At 35.0% G+C, this 14,046-nt stretch overlaps 1 protein-coding gene across 1 annotated transcript in view; it reads left to right on the forward strand.

The window, feature by feature from the left end:
• LOC149808395 (polyribonucleotide nucleotidyltransferase 1, mitochondrial-like) overlaps positions 1 to 14,046 on the forward strand; it is a 99,225-nt gene that overhangs the window by 42,500 nt on the left and 42,679 nt on the right. The window contains exons 13-17 of the mRNA XM_089976629.1: positions 1,468 to 1,570; positions 2,010 to 2,080; positions 8,417 to 8,453; positions 10,660 to 10,723; positions 12,473 to 12,562. Of these exons, the coding sequence (XP_089832755.1) occupies positions 1,468 to 1,570; positions 2,010 to 2,080; positions 8,417 to 8,453; positions 10,660 to 10,723; positions 12,473 to 12,562 (365 nt within the window). The remainder of the gene's footprint in view (positions 1 to 1,467; positions 1,571 to 2,009; positions 2,081 to 8,416; positions 8,454 to 10,659; positions 10,724 to 12,472; positions 12,563 to 14,046) is intronic.

The following is a 14,046-nucleotide window of genomic DNA, read 5'->3' on the forward strand; positions in this document are numbered from 1 at the left end:
TATATAGAAAAAGACTTGAAGCAGTAATTGATGTTAAAAGTCCAGAGGGATAAATAAATCATTTTGTACATATACTCATTGAATTTTTATCACGTTATATGTGGATTACTCTTTTTATGCTCGGATTACTCTTTTTTTCCACTTGGATTTCACTTTTTCCTTGCCAGGGGTTGGCATGTATGGATGGAGCCACTGTAGCTCCTACCTCCATTAGTTGTGAGAGTGTATATAGTAATTGTACATCCCGTGCATAATTTAGATTTTGAAAACAAAAGCTTAAATTGGCTATGACAAATAAATGTGGTAAGGGCTGTATCTAATTGGAAAAAAAGATTGAATATCTTGACAGGATTTATGTTTTTGTGTTTGTTTATTGTGATGACTGATACCTTTGTAAGTTGAAACATTAATTTTGTTCCAGTCATCCCCAAAACATTAATTGTATTCCAGTCATTCTCCAAACATTAATTTTGTTTTAGTCATCCTCCAAACATTAATTTTGTTCCAGTCATCCCCAAACATTTTGTTCCAGTCATCCCCAAACATTAATTTTGTTCCAGTCATCCTCCAAACATTAATTTTGTTCCAGTCATCCCCAAACATTAATTTTGTTCCAGTCATCCTCCAAACATTAATTTTGTTCCAGTCATTCTCCAAACATTAATTTTGTTCCAGACATCCCCAAAACATTAATTGTATTCCAGTCATCCCCCAAACATTAATTTTGTTCCAGTCATCCCCAAACATTAATTTTGTTCCAGTCATCCCCAAACATTAATTTTGTTCCATTCATCCTCCAAACATTAATTTTGTTCCATTCATCCTCCAAACATTAATTTTATTCCATTCATCCTCCAAACATTAATTTTATTCCTGTCATACCCAAAACATTAACTTTTTTCCAGTCATCCTTGTAAAAACATTTTCAGATGGTATAGCACTGTTGTTGCACTGAATACTTACATATTGTTTTCGCTTCTGTTAGTGGTTTATCCTAAACCTATAGATTCAGTCCAGCCTATCTTAACTAGACGACCTATAACATGGGTGTGATTATATTTTCTTTCTTTTTTTATAATTCTACACATATGATGTACACCAAGAGTTCAGTTTTCAGTAATTGGACATAACTTCATGTATGATTTTTAAAACTATGCATACAGAGTAGCTAGAATTTACTATCTTCACTACAATTTACGTCAACCACTGAAGCAAGTATTAATTTTCATTTCTTTTTTGAAAATTATAGTCACAAATATCTGTAGAATTAGTGTCTATGAAAATGCTGTTTAAATGAGATAGGTGACAAAGCTGAAGTTGACACAATGGCAACATATTATTTTTTTTAAATTCCTCTTTACTGGAGGCTGCTCTTCCAGTCATTCCTATTGATTTGCATGTCCAAAGCTACTATGCTTCGATGTTGGGTACATTAGAGCCACACTTACAGAATTTACTTATGTTTAGGTGTGATGGGCGAGGCCTGGATGACCTCAGACACATCTCCTGTCAAGTTGACTTGTACAAACCTCTACATGGCTCAGCACTGTTCCAGAGGGGTCAAACTCAGGTTGGCACTTTGCAACAATCCTAGTAATGTGACTGATTGAAAGACAAATTGAATGTCCATAATAGTAATCTTGATAATAATAATAATAATAAGCATAGTCTTTATTAACTTCTTTCTTATCTTGTGTTTTCCTTATCTTCTATTCCACCCTATCACATTATTGTCTTCCACTTCTATATTTTGATGTAATGCAGAATTTTTGAGACTTATGTCTCTCCTGTAGTTTCATTAGTTGTTTTTCTGGACAACTGCCAGAGAGAAGTAAATTTAGTAATGAAGGAGATTTAAAAGGTTATAGAAGAGATTTTGAAGACCAAATTTAAATGAGGTTCATGAATAATACATTGGCTTCTTGATAATCTTCTTGCTATTCTTTTTCCTAATCTTGTTGCTGATCCTTCTGTTTATGTTGTATAGGGGATATATCATTTTTATGCAGGTGATGTGCACTGTGACATTTGACTCTCTAGAGGCCAGCATCAAATCTGATCCCATATCTGTGATATTAGGGTAAGGCTTGAGTTAATGTCTTTTGAAAAAGATTTCCCATATCTGTGATATTAGGGTAAGGTTTGAGTTAACGTCTTTTGAAAAGGATTTCTAAAGTAGATGACAAAAGTTAACATTCCTTCCATATTTATGTATGCTCATTGCAGTTGAGTAGAAGTTATATGGTTCCAAAATCTTTTGTACAGCAGGATATGGGTGAAAAGAGATTGAATTATTTATGTATTTTTTTCTTTGTCAGATACATTACTCAAGCACATTAACATTATGAAATTACTCTCTGCTACCTCTGAATTCAATCCTCCCAGAAAGAAGAAAACACATCTACAGATCATGTAAATGAAGGGAAGTAACTCTAAAAGATGAACTCCCCTTGTTTGAACTTTTCCTTGCAGCTGTGAACAGTGCCCCTGCAAAATCCATTGCAGTTTATAAATCAGTTTTGATCATCCAGCATTTTAATGGCACATTAAATTGAAAGGTTGATATACCTGGTCTATGCAAAATTTGCATTTCTCTTTTGAATTTGTTCCCAGATCTTATTACATCAGGAATATAACCCCTGTTACCTACCTACTAATCGACAAACATTTGTTTGTTTTTTTGTCTAACACAATAACTCTTGCCCGTTACCTTCCCTTGCTATCCCCATCTATTGCTTGCTTACACCTGGTGTTCTTTTGGCAAATTATTAACACACTGAGGTGTTAATTTGTCTGATCTGTTTCTCTTGTCATTTCAGTGAAACATTTTAGTGAGTGCAGCAAATGCAAGAATTTAATGCCAGGAAGACATGCATGAATCGTGCATTGCATGTACAAAATGTACTTCTTCTAAGTGTGTGTTCATTACAGTACCAGGACATCTGATGTTTTAAGTATCAGCCTGAATACAGAATCTCTTGCGAGTCTTGTGGGAAACATTACTAGGGCCACCACTACCTGATGCCCCAGTGCCAGACATCACTATAAACTGTCACACTGCAGACATTATAGTGATATGACTGAAAAATTGTTAAAGCAACGTTAAAAATCTAAATTACACACACACACAGCACCACTTTATGTTAGATTTACACAGCCTTCTGCCAATATCATCACAGCAGATACAGAGTAGCTAAATACATATATTTTGCCATCACATTTAAATTTAACAACCTTCAAACAACACGTTGAGTGCTGTAGGAGACAGGGACACAATTTCTTAATTAGGTAAAATTTGCCGCTTTTTTCCTCTAATTTCTACAGGTATTTTGGATACTTTCAAACAGTGTCCCTCCCATTTTTAGTAAGCCTAGAGGGCTTTAGTCCCCCTACATGTTCATGCATGACCTTCATGCCTGTAAGTCAAAATTCATGGGGTATCTATTGGATATGGCAGATCCAGCATACAGCAGGAGTATCATCATCTCAGATTTCCCAGCCATCCCAGTCCAGCTTGAACCGTGGAAATCTTAATTACAAATAAACCATCCATTTCCCCATGCTTCTTCTGTTTGTAATTATGGGGATCTAGTTACATATATGTACATATGACTAGACGGATAGCACACATACACATCATGATGGAGACTTTAGTGAAAAATCCATCTGTCTGACAAAATTGTCTGTCAGAGTGGGCTTTTCCTGTGTTTTCTACTTAGCCACAACATATTTTTGTGTCATCATTGCCACAGGGAATGGTATACCTGAAGCAGACCATGAAAAGGGGACTTAATGCAGTGAGTGCGAATATATTCCTGAACAGTAGCCCTGTTCCAATCCAACCATAGAGAGGACAGAGTTTAATTTTAAGGCTGCCATTGAGGAGATATACAAGGTGTTACCTGCTCTGGAATGCCCTCCATTCCATACCAACAAGCATAACTATAGAATTGAATGGTGGTTGATCAACAATAAGGATGAGTCTCCAGCCATCAACATCCCCCCATATGTTTGTAGGTCACCTTTACAGATCACTCACATCTCTCCAGGTGGATTTTGACTCAGTTAATGTGGCTATGTGAGAAATCTTACCACATGGATTTTGACTGAGTTAATGTGGCTATGTGAGAAAGCTTGTCCACATGGGTCTTGGCTCAGTTAATGTGGCTATGTGAGAAAGCTTGTCCACATGGGTTTTGACTCAGTTAATGTGGGTATGTAAAAAAATCTTGCCACATGGATTTTGACTCAGTTAATGTGGGTATGTGAGAAAGCTTGTCCACATGGGTTTTGACTGAGTTAATGTGGGTATGTGAGAAAGCTTGTCCACATGGGTCTTGGCTCAGTTAATGTAGGTATGTGAGAAATTTTGCCAGTGGCTTCCCATGGGGCTATGTTTCTTCCGGGGCTCTTCCTTATAAAAAATACTGGGAGCCATGTATGGCCTATCATCTACTAGAAATGGTATTAAACCCCAAAAATGACATTCACTTCATCTCCCTGCACGAAATAGATCATAGGCAATCCCATGAAGGCAGAATTTTACAGAAGGAGATAGAGTTTTCACTTGTAGAGTGGGTGGTGAAAGAGAAATTGACATCTGTGATAGACTTGAGCAGACACAATCAGTTTATTAATGCCACAGAGTTCAATATTGAGATGGCAAAGTCAGTAGAATTTTACAATCAGTCTCGATCTGTCTATGATGTATTCTTTATACCTACTGACACAGTATCACACAATTACCTTCGCTTTGGCTACCATAGGTGTTGTGCACTAATTCCACACCCTTCCATTGTGCCTCAGTCTCAGCCCCTTTGGCTTTCACCAAGAAATTGGACTGCACCATATCCCACTCAGGATGTCCTCCTCCTCAGCAATGGTGTCATACCTGGAGGATATACTGAAAAAATGTTCAGTTTTATGTCAACAACCATCTATACATCCTTTGCATCCTAGGAAGGATAGTTAATGTGGAGAATTTCTAGCATTGTCCCTTCTCAATATTTTGTTTATGTAGGTATGGGGATTTGGCAGCTGGAGTGAGCTGCATGAACTGTCAATGGATCCAGACTAATTGCAGTTCCATTCCAATGGCTATCATACTAATGATGCAACCTGATTTCAGTTCTAAAAGCAGATTATAGTTGATTGGCAACCAACAAATAACAGCCTGCTTTCTGTCTATTTTCTTGATTGATCCTTAAAGAGAGAAAAAGCTGCCGGAGCCAGCATACACCTTTGGCTGTACAGAGAACATCTGGCAGTCGTCAAAGGCTCTTCCTACCAGTTAATGTAGGAAATCAAAATATAACCCCCACAAGCTCTGGTCACTTGGATAAATGGGGATTATTATATCACCATGCTCTGAACTGTTCAGGATCAGGTATGACTCATGAAGATTTCAGTTCATGAAATGTGAGTGATTTCCACGTTCCTGGTCTTCGAATGCAGTTTTTCAGTTTAAGACATAGTGGATTCATTTGGCTGGCACATTAAACAGAGATCTGATACTTGTAAGTTCACTGGTAGCTGCTCTGACAGTCTCCACACCCTATTCATGACAGTATGACCTCAGTCCCAGGCATAGCCTTGGAACTTTGGCTGGATTGGCATGGGAAACTTCTGAATGTAAGGCCATTACCAGGTGCAGAATCCCACCAGGATGGCAGGGTTGCATCTATGATGCGCGATCGTGCAAATCTCCCCCAAATATAAGATTTTCTGCAAGATTTTTAATCCTATGCAGACAAAATTGCAAGAGAAAAAGTATTGTGTGCATTTTTTCATGCAGAATGCATTATTTTATTAATTTTTTTGCTGTAGAATTCCCATTTGTCACTCTCGGCGAATATGTGTACTTTTATAGTTGTAAATACATCACATATTTCTGTGTGTCATATGCTCAGTTCTGATTGGTTAATAAGAAAGGTCAGAAGAGCACATTTGATACAGAGGCGGCTTGTCAGTACAATGTGTTAAATGGCAAAATCAGTTAAAACTCGGATACTTTTTCATTATTTTAGTTGTAACACTTCTAATAACAGGGTGCAGAAGTTCCTGTCAGTAGGCACAATGGCAGCAGACAAACACTTTTCAGGCTAATCCCGTATCGGATGATGCTAGGGATGATGTACTTAAAGATGGCGGCGATGAAACTAAGGGTCCATCTAATGCCAAGAAAAAAGTACTCTTTCAATTCAGACTGGAAACAAAATTGACAATGGCTGGAAATGAATATAAAAAAATGAGATGCTTTGCAACTGGCCAAAAAAATTCTTTCATACTTGGAAATGCTAATTTCAGGACATCAACCCTTGACAGACATGTTGAATTACCAGCTCACAAAAAGGCGATTCAGGATTTGAAACTAAGTGAAAATCTTGAAACTACATGCATGGCAGCTATCTGCAAGAAATCTGAATCAATTATTAATGCTATGTCAGTTGCCTGTTACTTGGCAAAGGATAATATTGCTTCTCTAAAATATGGCTCACTGTTTGATTTTGTTGACTTTCTGGGTGTTGGTATTGGCAATATGAGAGTTTGAGGAAACACACTATATTCATCAAGGGCTTCTAAAGGAATCCCTGTGTTACTAAAAATAACACCAAGCATCATGATCAGCCAACGAAATTGCATTCGGTAGCTTGTCATAAAATCCCATCAACTTTTAACGGTGGATAATGTTTTTCTTTTTCAATCAATCTGGATTATTGGTAGCTGTTTCTTTTGTCATGAAATTCTTACTTGTCTAGACAGGTCACATTTTAGTGACACTGTAATGGGTTTTCATGTGTTCACTTAGCATCAGTGGCCATAGTTATGCCATACCAAACCACTGACTGTGAGAGAGGATTCAGCAATCAAAATCGAACCAAAACTGCAGGAAGAAGCTATCTAGAAGAATGGGTTCTCAACAGACTCATGATTATTTCAGTTGAAAGACCTCCTCTGAGAGACTTCAACTTGAACAAGGCATTGGTTGAGTGGAGGATGAGGAAGGACAGGAGGCTATTTAGGAAATAGTGATCATATTTGCAGAATAATGCAGTCACAATTACAATCTGTCTGGATGCAGATGTATATATGTTTCAGTTAAGAGTTAACCATTATAAAAACTGTATATTTACTTTCCCTAATTCATTTTGAGCTTTGGACTTTTCCTTACAAATTATTTTTTCTCATCCATGAAAGGAAAATATGTGCTCTTCTGATCTTTCTTAGTGTGAATTTATAACCAATCAGAATTGAGCATGTGACAGTGTTTTTTAAGATTGGCCAGAGGAGTGACACTATTTGCAGTCTATGGTTTGATTCTTTAATGGTTAGTGTGTAGATAGAATGTTATTTGAAAATATAAGACTTTGATTTCAGTTTTAAGTTTTATACAGTAATATACAGAAGACATTACTGCACTTATTATACTTGCTATTGCTCTTTTTGAATACATTGAGGTTATTTTACACCATACTGGAAGGCCCCCTTTATGGCTACATTGCCCCCCCCCCCTTTTTTTATAGATTCAGTGGGGACAAGTACCCACATTTGTCAAATCCTAGATGCAGCCCTGGGATTGCCCTCACATGTATATAAATTCCTAATCTCCAATTGTGCAAACTTCATTTATCCTTTCAGTAGAAAGTTCCTAGAGGGTGCATGGGAAGACATTAAATTGTCTAGCATTATCTCCTTCTCTTGTGAGTTTTCCAAACGTTTTCTCTAATCAGGGAATGTATTTGATGGAGAAAGGAAATTTTGAAGTAAATTTATGTTTCTTCGAAATACTTACATTGATATCGATCCCTGACCTTTCCCAGCACATGTGAACTTCCTGTTACAGGTTTTGTTTAGTCTTAAACAAGTTAACATATTGAATATGAGTGGCCACCTAGCCACCTAAGAGTAGTTTCCCTTCATCTATGTGATATATAAATGGAAATACGTTTTTTTTTTTCTTTTCTTTTGGGGATGGCTGGATTTTGAATGTCATCAAAAAAACATTGACTAAAATATTTCAGATGTCATGCATTGATATGTAAATTGAATTTGCCCAAAATTGGTTAAATGTGGCTTCCTTTAGATATTAGAGATTTGTCCAAAAAATGTCCTTGTATCTTACTCATCTTAGCCCCAAGCCTCCTTGTTTAATATTGATAAGTTTAGAATTGAAACATTGTGTCACAGCTGCAAACCACTGAAGTTTTCAAAATCACCTTTGTAGACAATCTTGTTTTTTTAACTTTGTGAAAGCATATAAATGTGATGTCTCTGATAGAATAAAAAGTAACTAAATTTATTATTTTGGATCTGTTTGTTTTGCCTCATATTAGGAGTACTTGAAGTTACACATTACTTTTCTGTGTTACAGAGCATTGATTACATGAATGCATTTGATTCCATTTTTCTGTTACAGGGCAGTGAAGGAGAAAAACTTTATGCTCCATTATGAGGTTGGTTGTCATAACAACTGCATATTTCATTTTACTTTTAAGCATTTAGGCATAATATTAATGGTGTCCTTCATTTCTAGACAATGCAAAGTGCTTTTGTTTTCAAAGTTTCTTAATTTATGCAAGGCATCAACAGAACTTTCTTTTGTCTGTCATTTAAAGTGTGCTTCACTGAGTATATCAAAGATGATGTAGATAACATTGTATTCCACTGAGAACATCAAAGATGATGTAGATAACATTGTATTCCACTGAGTACATCAAAGATGATGTAGATAACATTGTATTCCACTGAGAACATCAAAGATGATGTAGATAACATGGTATTCCACTGAGAAAATAAAAGATCATGTAAATATTTCAGCAGACGTAACTCTTGCAAAGTTTTGCAAGCAAACTAATTTCTCTTAAATTTTTATGCTTGCCAAATGATATAATGAAAGTATTTGATAGAAACATTTAACATCTACCTGAAATGATATTTCTAAGCTTGTATCAGGGCTAAATATTAGTAGAGACCATTTAATGAGTGTCTTGTCATACTGATGATGAAATGGGAACTTGCTCTATTTGATGTTTTGTCCATGGTTTTATTTAATATCCCACATTGTTTACAGCAATTCTTGTTATTTGTGATTTGATAATACCTCCTGTTGGAATAAAAAGACTTTATTTTATCTGTTTGGACACATCATGAAACACATCTTTGTTTTTGTCAAGTTCTAATTGGTGGGAACTGACATATGCTATCCACTTTTCTTCTGACAATGGTGGCATCAGCAGTTTGTTAAGGATTTGATTAAAGTTTTTAATTTGCATCCATTTTGAAAAAACCATCATAGATCCTTATTGTACTTAGCATTAATCATTAGCAAGTTAGAACAGTATTTTAGAATATTAGAAACCAGGATTAAGGAACACATCAGTAGAGAGTCATTGGCCATACATGAACATTGTAGCAATATGGGACATTACCCAACTTCCCCAATCAAGCCAATTTGATCACATCGGAGGACAATATATGGAAAAGGAAGGTGAAGGAGGCAGTTGAAATACGACAGCAAAGGCCAGTGCTAAACAAGGACAAGTGACTTCAGTTACCTTCCATCTGCACCAATTTCCTCAGATCACATGACCACTATAAGTAATGTGATCAGTATTAGTCGCTGATGAAGGCAGTGTGATATTACTAGAAATTTTGAACTCTTAAGATATTTATGCCCTGAGCATGGGAAATTACTACTGATTTTGAATTATCCAGAGCAAGGACGTATCATTTCAATGCATCATAAAAATTAGAAATATACAAAATATGCAAGGGCCTTATTTGATGAGTGAATTTAAACTATTACACAATGCAGCACAGATACCATGTTGGTATGTACTCTACTGTTTTTCTCATCCATTAAATGTGTACTGACTGTTTTACTGATTTTATTACCTCATTAAAATGCCATACACTGAGTAAAGTAAGCTAGATTGCTTGATTCTATAACATTATTTGTACTAGTTCCAGACAAAATATGTATGTTGTATTGTGTACTAATTGTTTATTCTGTATGTTGTATTGTGTAGTAATTGTTTATTCTGTACATTGTATTGTGTAGTAATTGTTTATTCTGTACATTGTGTTGTGTAGTAATTGTTTATTTGTTATGTTGTATTGTGTATTTTTATTCTGTACATTATATTGTGTATTAATTGTTTATTCTATATGTTGTATTGTGTATTAATTGTTTATTCTATATGTTGTATTATGTATTCATTGTTTATTCAGTACATTGTATTGCATAGTTATTTTTTATTCTGTCAATACCGGGTATACAGCATCGAGTCAAGAACACAAGAGACCATGCAGTAACTGGTTCTGTGCATCATTGGTGCAGACCCTTTATATCTTATTCAGTACTTTATGCCCCACAATGACCATGATTCATTGTTAGGGTTTCTTGTAACATTTTTTCTAATCTACCTCAGTTGATAAATGTTAAATTTAAAATATTGTTAGATCAGTAACTTGTCTCGAAATATTATGTATTTTGATATCCAATATTTTTAATTATGATTCATGGATGCCACTATTAATTTTGATCACAACTTCCTTTGCACAATTGCATTTTCTTTTCAGCTAACTCCTTCCTGTCTCATTCAAAGGTTGAGGCTGAATTTTTAGTCATTTATCATAATAAGTCTCTCTTCATTCCAGTTCCCTCCATATGCTACAAATGAAACAGGAAGGCCTGGTGCTGGAAGAAGAGAACTCGGACATGGTATATATAATTTATTCAGGCAACAGATTTAAATTCCTAATATTGAATATTTAGGAGCTGTTATCAATATTCTTAAGTAATTTGGCTGGTTTGTGGTTTTGACTCTTACTCTGACATTTCATATTCTGGTTGACTCAGGATTGTTTTGCATTTTTAATTAAAAAATAGCGTTTATAATAATTGGTGTGTAATTTATGCACTTAGTAATTATGATACACTGTTTGCAACATAACTCAGGATTGACCTTCAACCCTGAGGCTCAGATTCTTCTCATGTTCTGGTATACGTATACATTCAGAAAAATGTGTATAAATCTTTTTTTATACTTTGTAGCAGATTCTGTACTTGAAAACATTGCTAAACTCCACAATATTTAGACAAAGTCTCTTAGTTTCCTTGGACAATTTTTTTTTTACGATTTTGCGATATGCTGTCTAGCTATTTGTCTCCTATAATGGTGGTACATGACATAGGTCTGACTGATGTATTACAATAAAAATACCTGTCACACATCACTCTTTCTGCATCAGTAACATAGTCATGTGACATGTTACATATTCAAGTTGGTCTCTCTCCATGCATTGGTTAAAAGCCTATGTGATTGATATATCTCTTTTCTACATGGTAACAGTTGCATTATTTGCTATATATTCCATTTTTTTTACTTTTAAAATACATCTTGTGATGAAAATGTCACTAATGTCACAATTTGATAATTAGTCTACTTTTACTCTGAATTTGGTTCTTCTGTCTCCTTTTATTAGACATGGTCTGTTATGCTTCACTGAAAAAGAGTAAAACAAGTATCTTGAAGCATAGTTAATCTGCCCTAAAGAACAGCATCATCCATTCCCCAGCTTTAGTGTACTATTCTAGATTGACATGCCAGTATATGTTCTAGATTGACATGTCAGTATGTAATATTATTCTAGATTGACATGCCAGTATGTAATATTGTTCTAGATTGACATGTCAGTACATAATACTGTTCTGGATTGCCATGTCAGTATATCATATGTTCTAGATTAACATGTCAGTGTAGTTCTCAATTGTAAAGTCAGTATATATTGTTCTAGATTGCCATGTCAGTATCTGTTGTATATGTTGTTCTAAATGGACATGTTGGTATATATTGTTCTAGATTGACATGTCAGTATATTGTTCTAGATGGACATGTCAGTATAGTTTTTGATTGTCATGTCAGTATATATTGTTCTAGATTGCTGTGTCAGTAAATGTTCTAGAGTGACATGTCAGTATATATTGTTCTAGATTGACATGTCAGTATATATTGTTCTAGATTGACATGTCAGTATATTGTTCTAGATTGACATGTCAGTATAGTTCTTGATTGTCATGTCAGTATATATTGTTCTTATTTGCCATGTCAGTATATGTTGTTATAGATTGACATGTCAGTATATATTGTTATATATTGACATGTCAGTATATTGTTCTGGAGTGACATGTCAGTATGGTTCATGATTGACATGTAAGTAAATATTGTTCTAGATTGCCATGTCAGTATATTGTTTTAGAGTGACATGATATTATGGTTCTTGATTGACATGTTGGTATATGTTGTTCTAGATTGACATGATGGTATATATTCTGGATTGACATGTCAGTATGATTCTAGAATTACATGTCAGTATGTATTGTTCTAGACTGACATGTCAGTATAGTTCTAGATTGACATGTTAGGATATATTGTTTTAAATTGAACTGTCAGTATGTATTGTGTTTCAGGTGCTTTGGCTGAAAAATCCCTCAAACCTGTGATACCACATGACTTCCCCTTTACAATAAGACTGACATCTGAGGTGCTGGAGTCGAATGGTATGATGTTTTTATTCTTGGCTTCTAAATTAATGGAAGCCACTGTAGCACAGTTGGTAGAGTGCCAGACTCATAATCCAAGGGTCAGAGGTTCTTTACCCTCCCAGGCCAGTCTGGGTTGGCTGCCTTGGTGTGTTCTTGGGAAAGAAACTTAGTGTCCATTTCTTATGCATGTTATTGCCAGTAATAAAAGAAACAAAAATAAAAATCTTAAATGAAAGTTGATATTCTTTGATGACCCAAATTCAAAGCAAAAATAAAAATCTACCACTACTGCATATGAAACTTTAGCTCATGTTAAAATAAATACAATTTTGCAACATGGTCAGCAACAAAAAACAGACACCAGTTTGTTTTATGCTAAAATAAATACAATCTTGCACCATGGTCCAGATAGCACAATGTGCTATGATAAAATAAATGAAATGTTACAAGAGGGTCCAAATATGCATCATATTGTGCCATGATAAAATAAATGCAATGTTACAAGAGGGTCCAAATATGCATCATATTGTGCCATGATAAAAAAATGCAATGTTACAAGAGGGTCCAAATATGCATCATATTGTGCCATGATAAAATAAATGCAATATTACAAGAGGGTCCAAATATGCATCATATTGTGCCATGATAAAATAAATGCAATGTTACAAGAGGGTCCAAATATGCATCATATTGTGCCATGATAAAATAAATGCAATGTTACAAGAGGGTCCAAACATACATCATATTGTGCCATGATAAAATAAATGCAATGTTACAAGAGGGTCCAAATATGCATCATATTGTGCCATGAAAAAATCAATGCAGTGGTACAAGAGGGTCCAAATATGCATCATATTGTGCCATGATAAAATAAATGCAATGTTACAAGAGGGTCCAAACATACATTATATTGTGCCATGATAAAATCAATGCAATGGTACAAGAGGGTCCAAATATGCATCATATTGTGCCATGATAAAATAAATGCAGTGTTACAAGAGGGTCCAAACATACATCATATTGTACTATGCTTTTGCATACATTACTTGTATCGAATTCAATGCCCATTGATCTGTAATGCTTTGGTTTCTAAACTCAGTCTAGGCATTTAAGATATTTTGTGGATAAAATTATATGGAAATGTATGCCTGTGGCCTTAATGTTGAAGTTGATGTGAAAGAAGTCAATAACACAAAGTTTTTCTTGATTGCTAATACTAAGAAGGTGTATCACAGTTCACTTTGTTGAGTCCAGATATGTGGATGCAATATTCTGTATAACTGTATTTTCAAACATTAATTTGTAATGGCTAAAACTCTTCGCAAAATTATGATAAATACATTTTTACATGCTTTGATCTGAAGCCAAAAGGCATCGGAATTCTTTTGCTGAAGAAGATTTAATAATTATTTTTAGCTCACCAGGCCATGATGTCAAGTTGGATTATGGTCTGACCCTGCATCTATTGTGTAACTTGACAATATTCTCTTTTTAAAACT

Source organism: Sinohyriopsis cumingii, chromosome 1 (assembly GCF_028554795.1).
Source record: "Sinohyriopsis cumingii isolate HCF-2022 chromosome 1, ASM2855479v2, whole genome shotgun sequence".
Lineage (NCBI taxonomy): Eukaryota > Metazoa > Mollusca > Bivalvia > Unionida > Unionidae > Sinohyriopsis > Sinohyriopsis cumingii.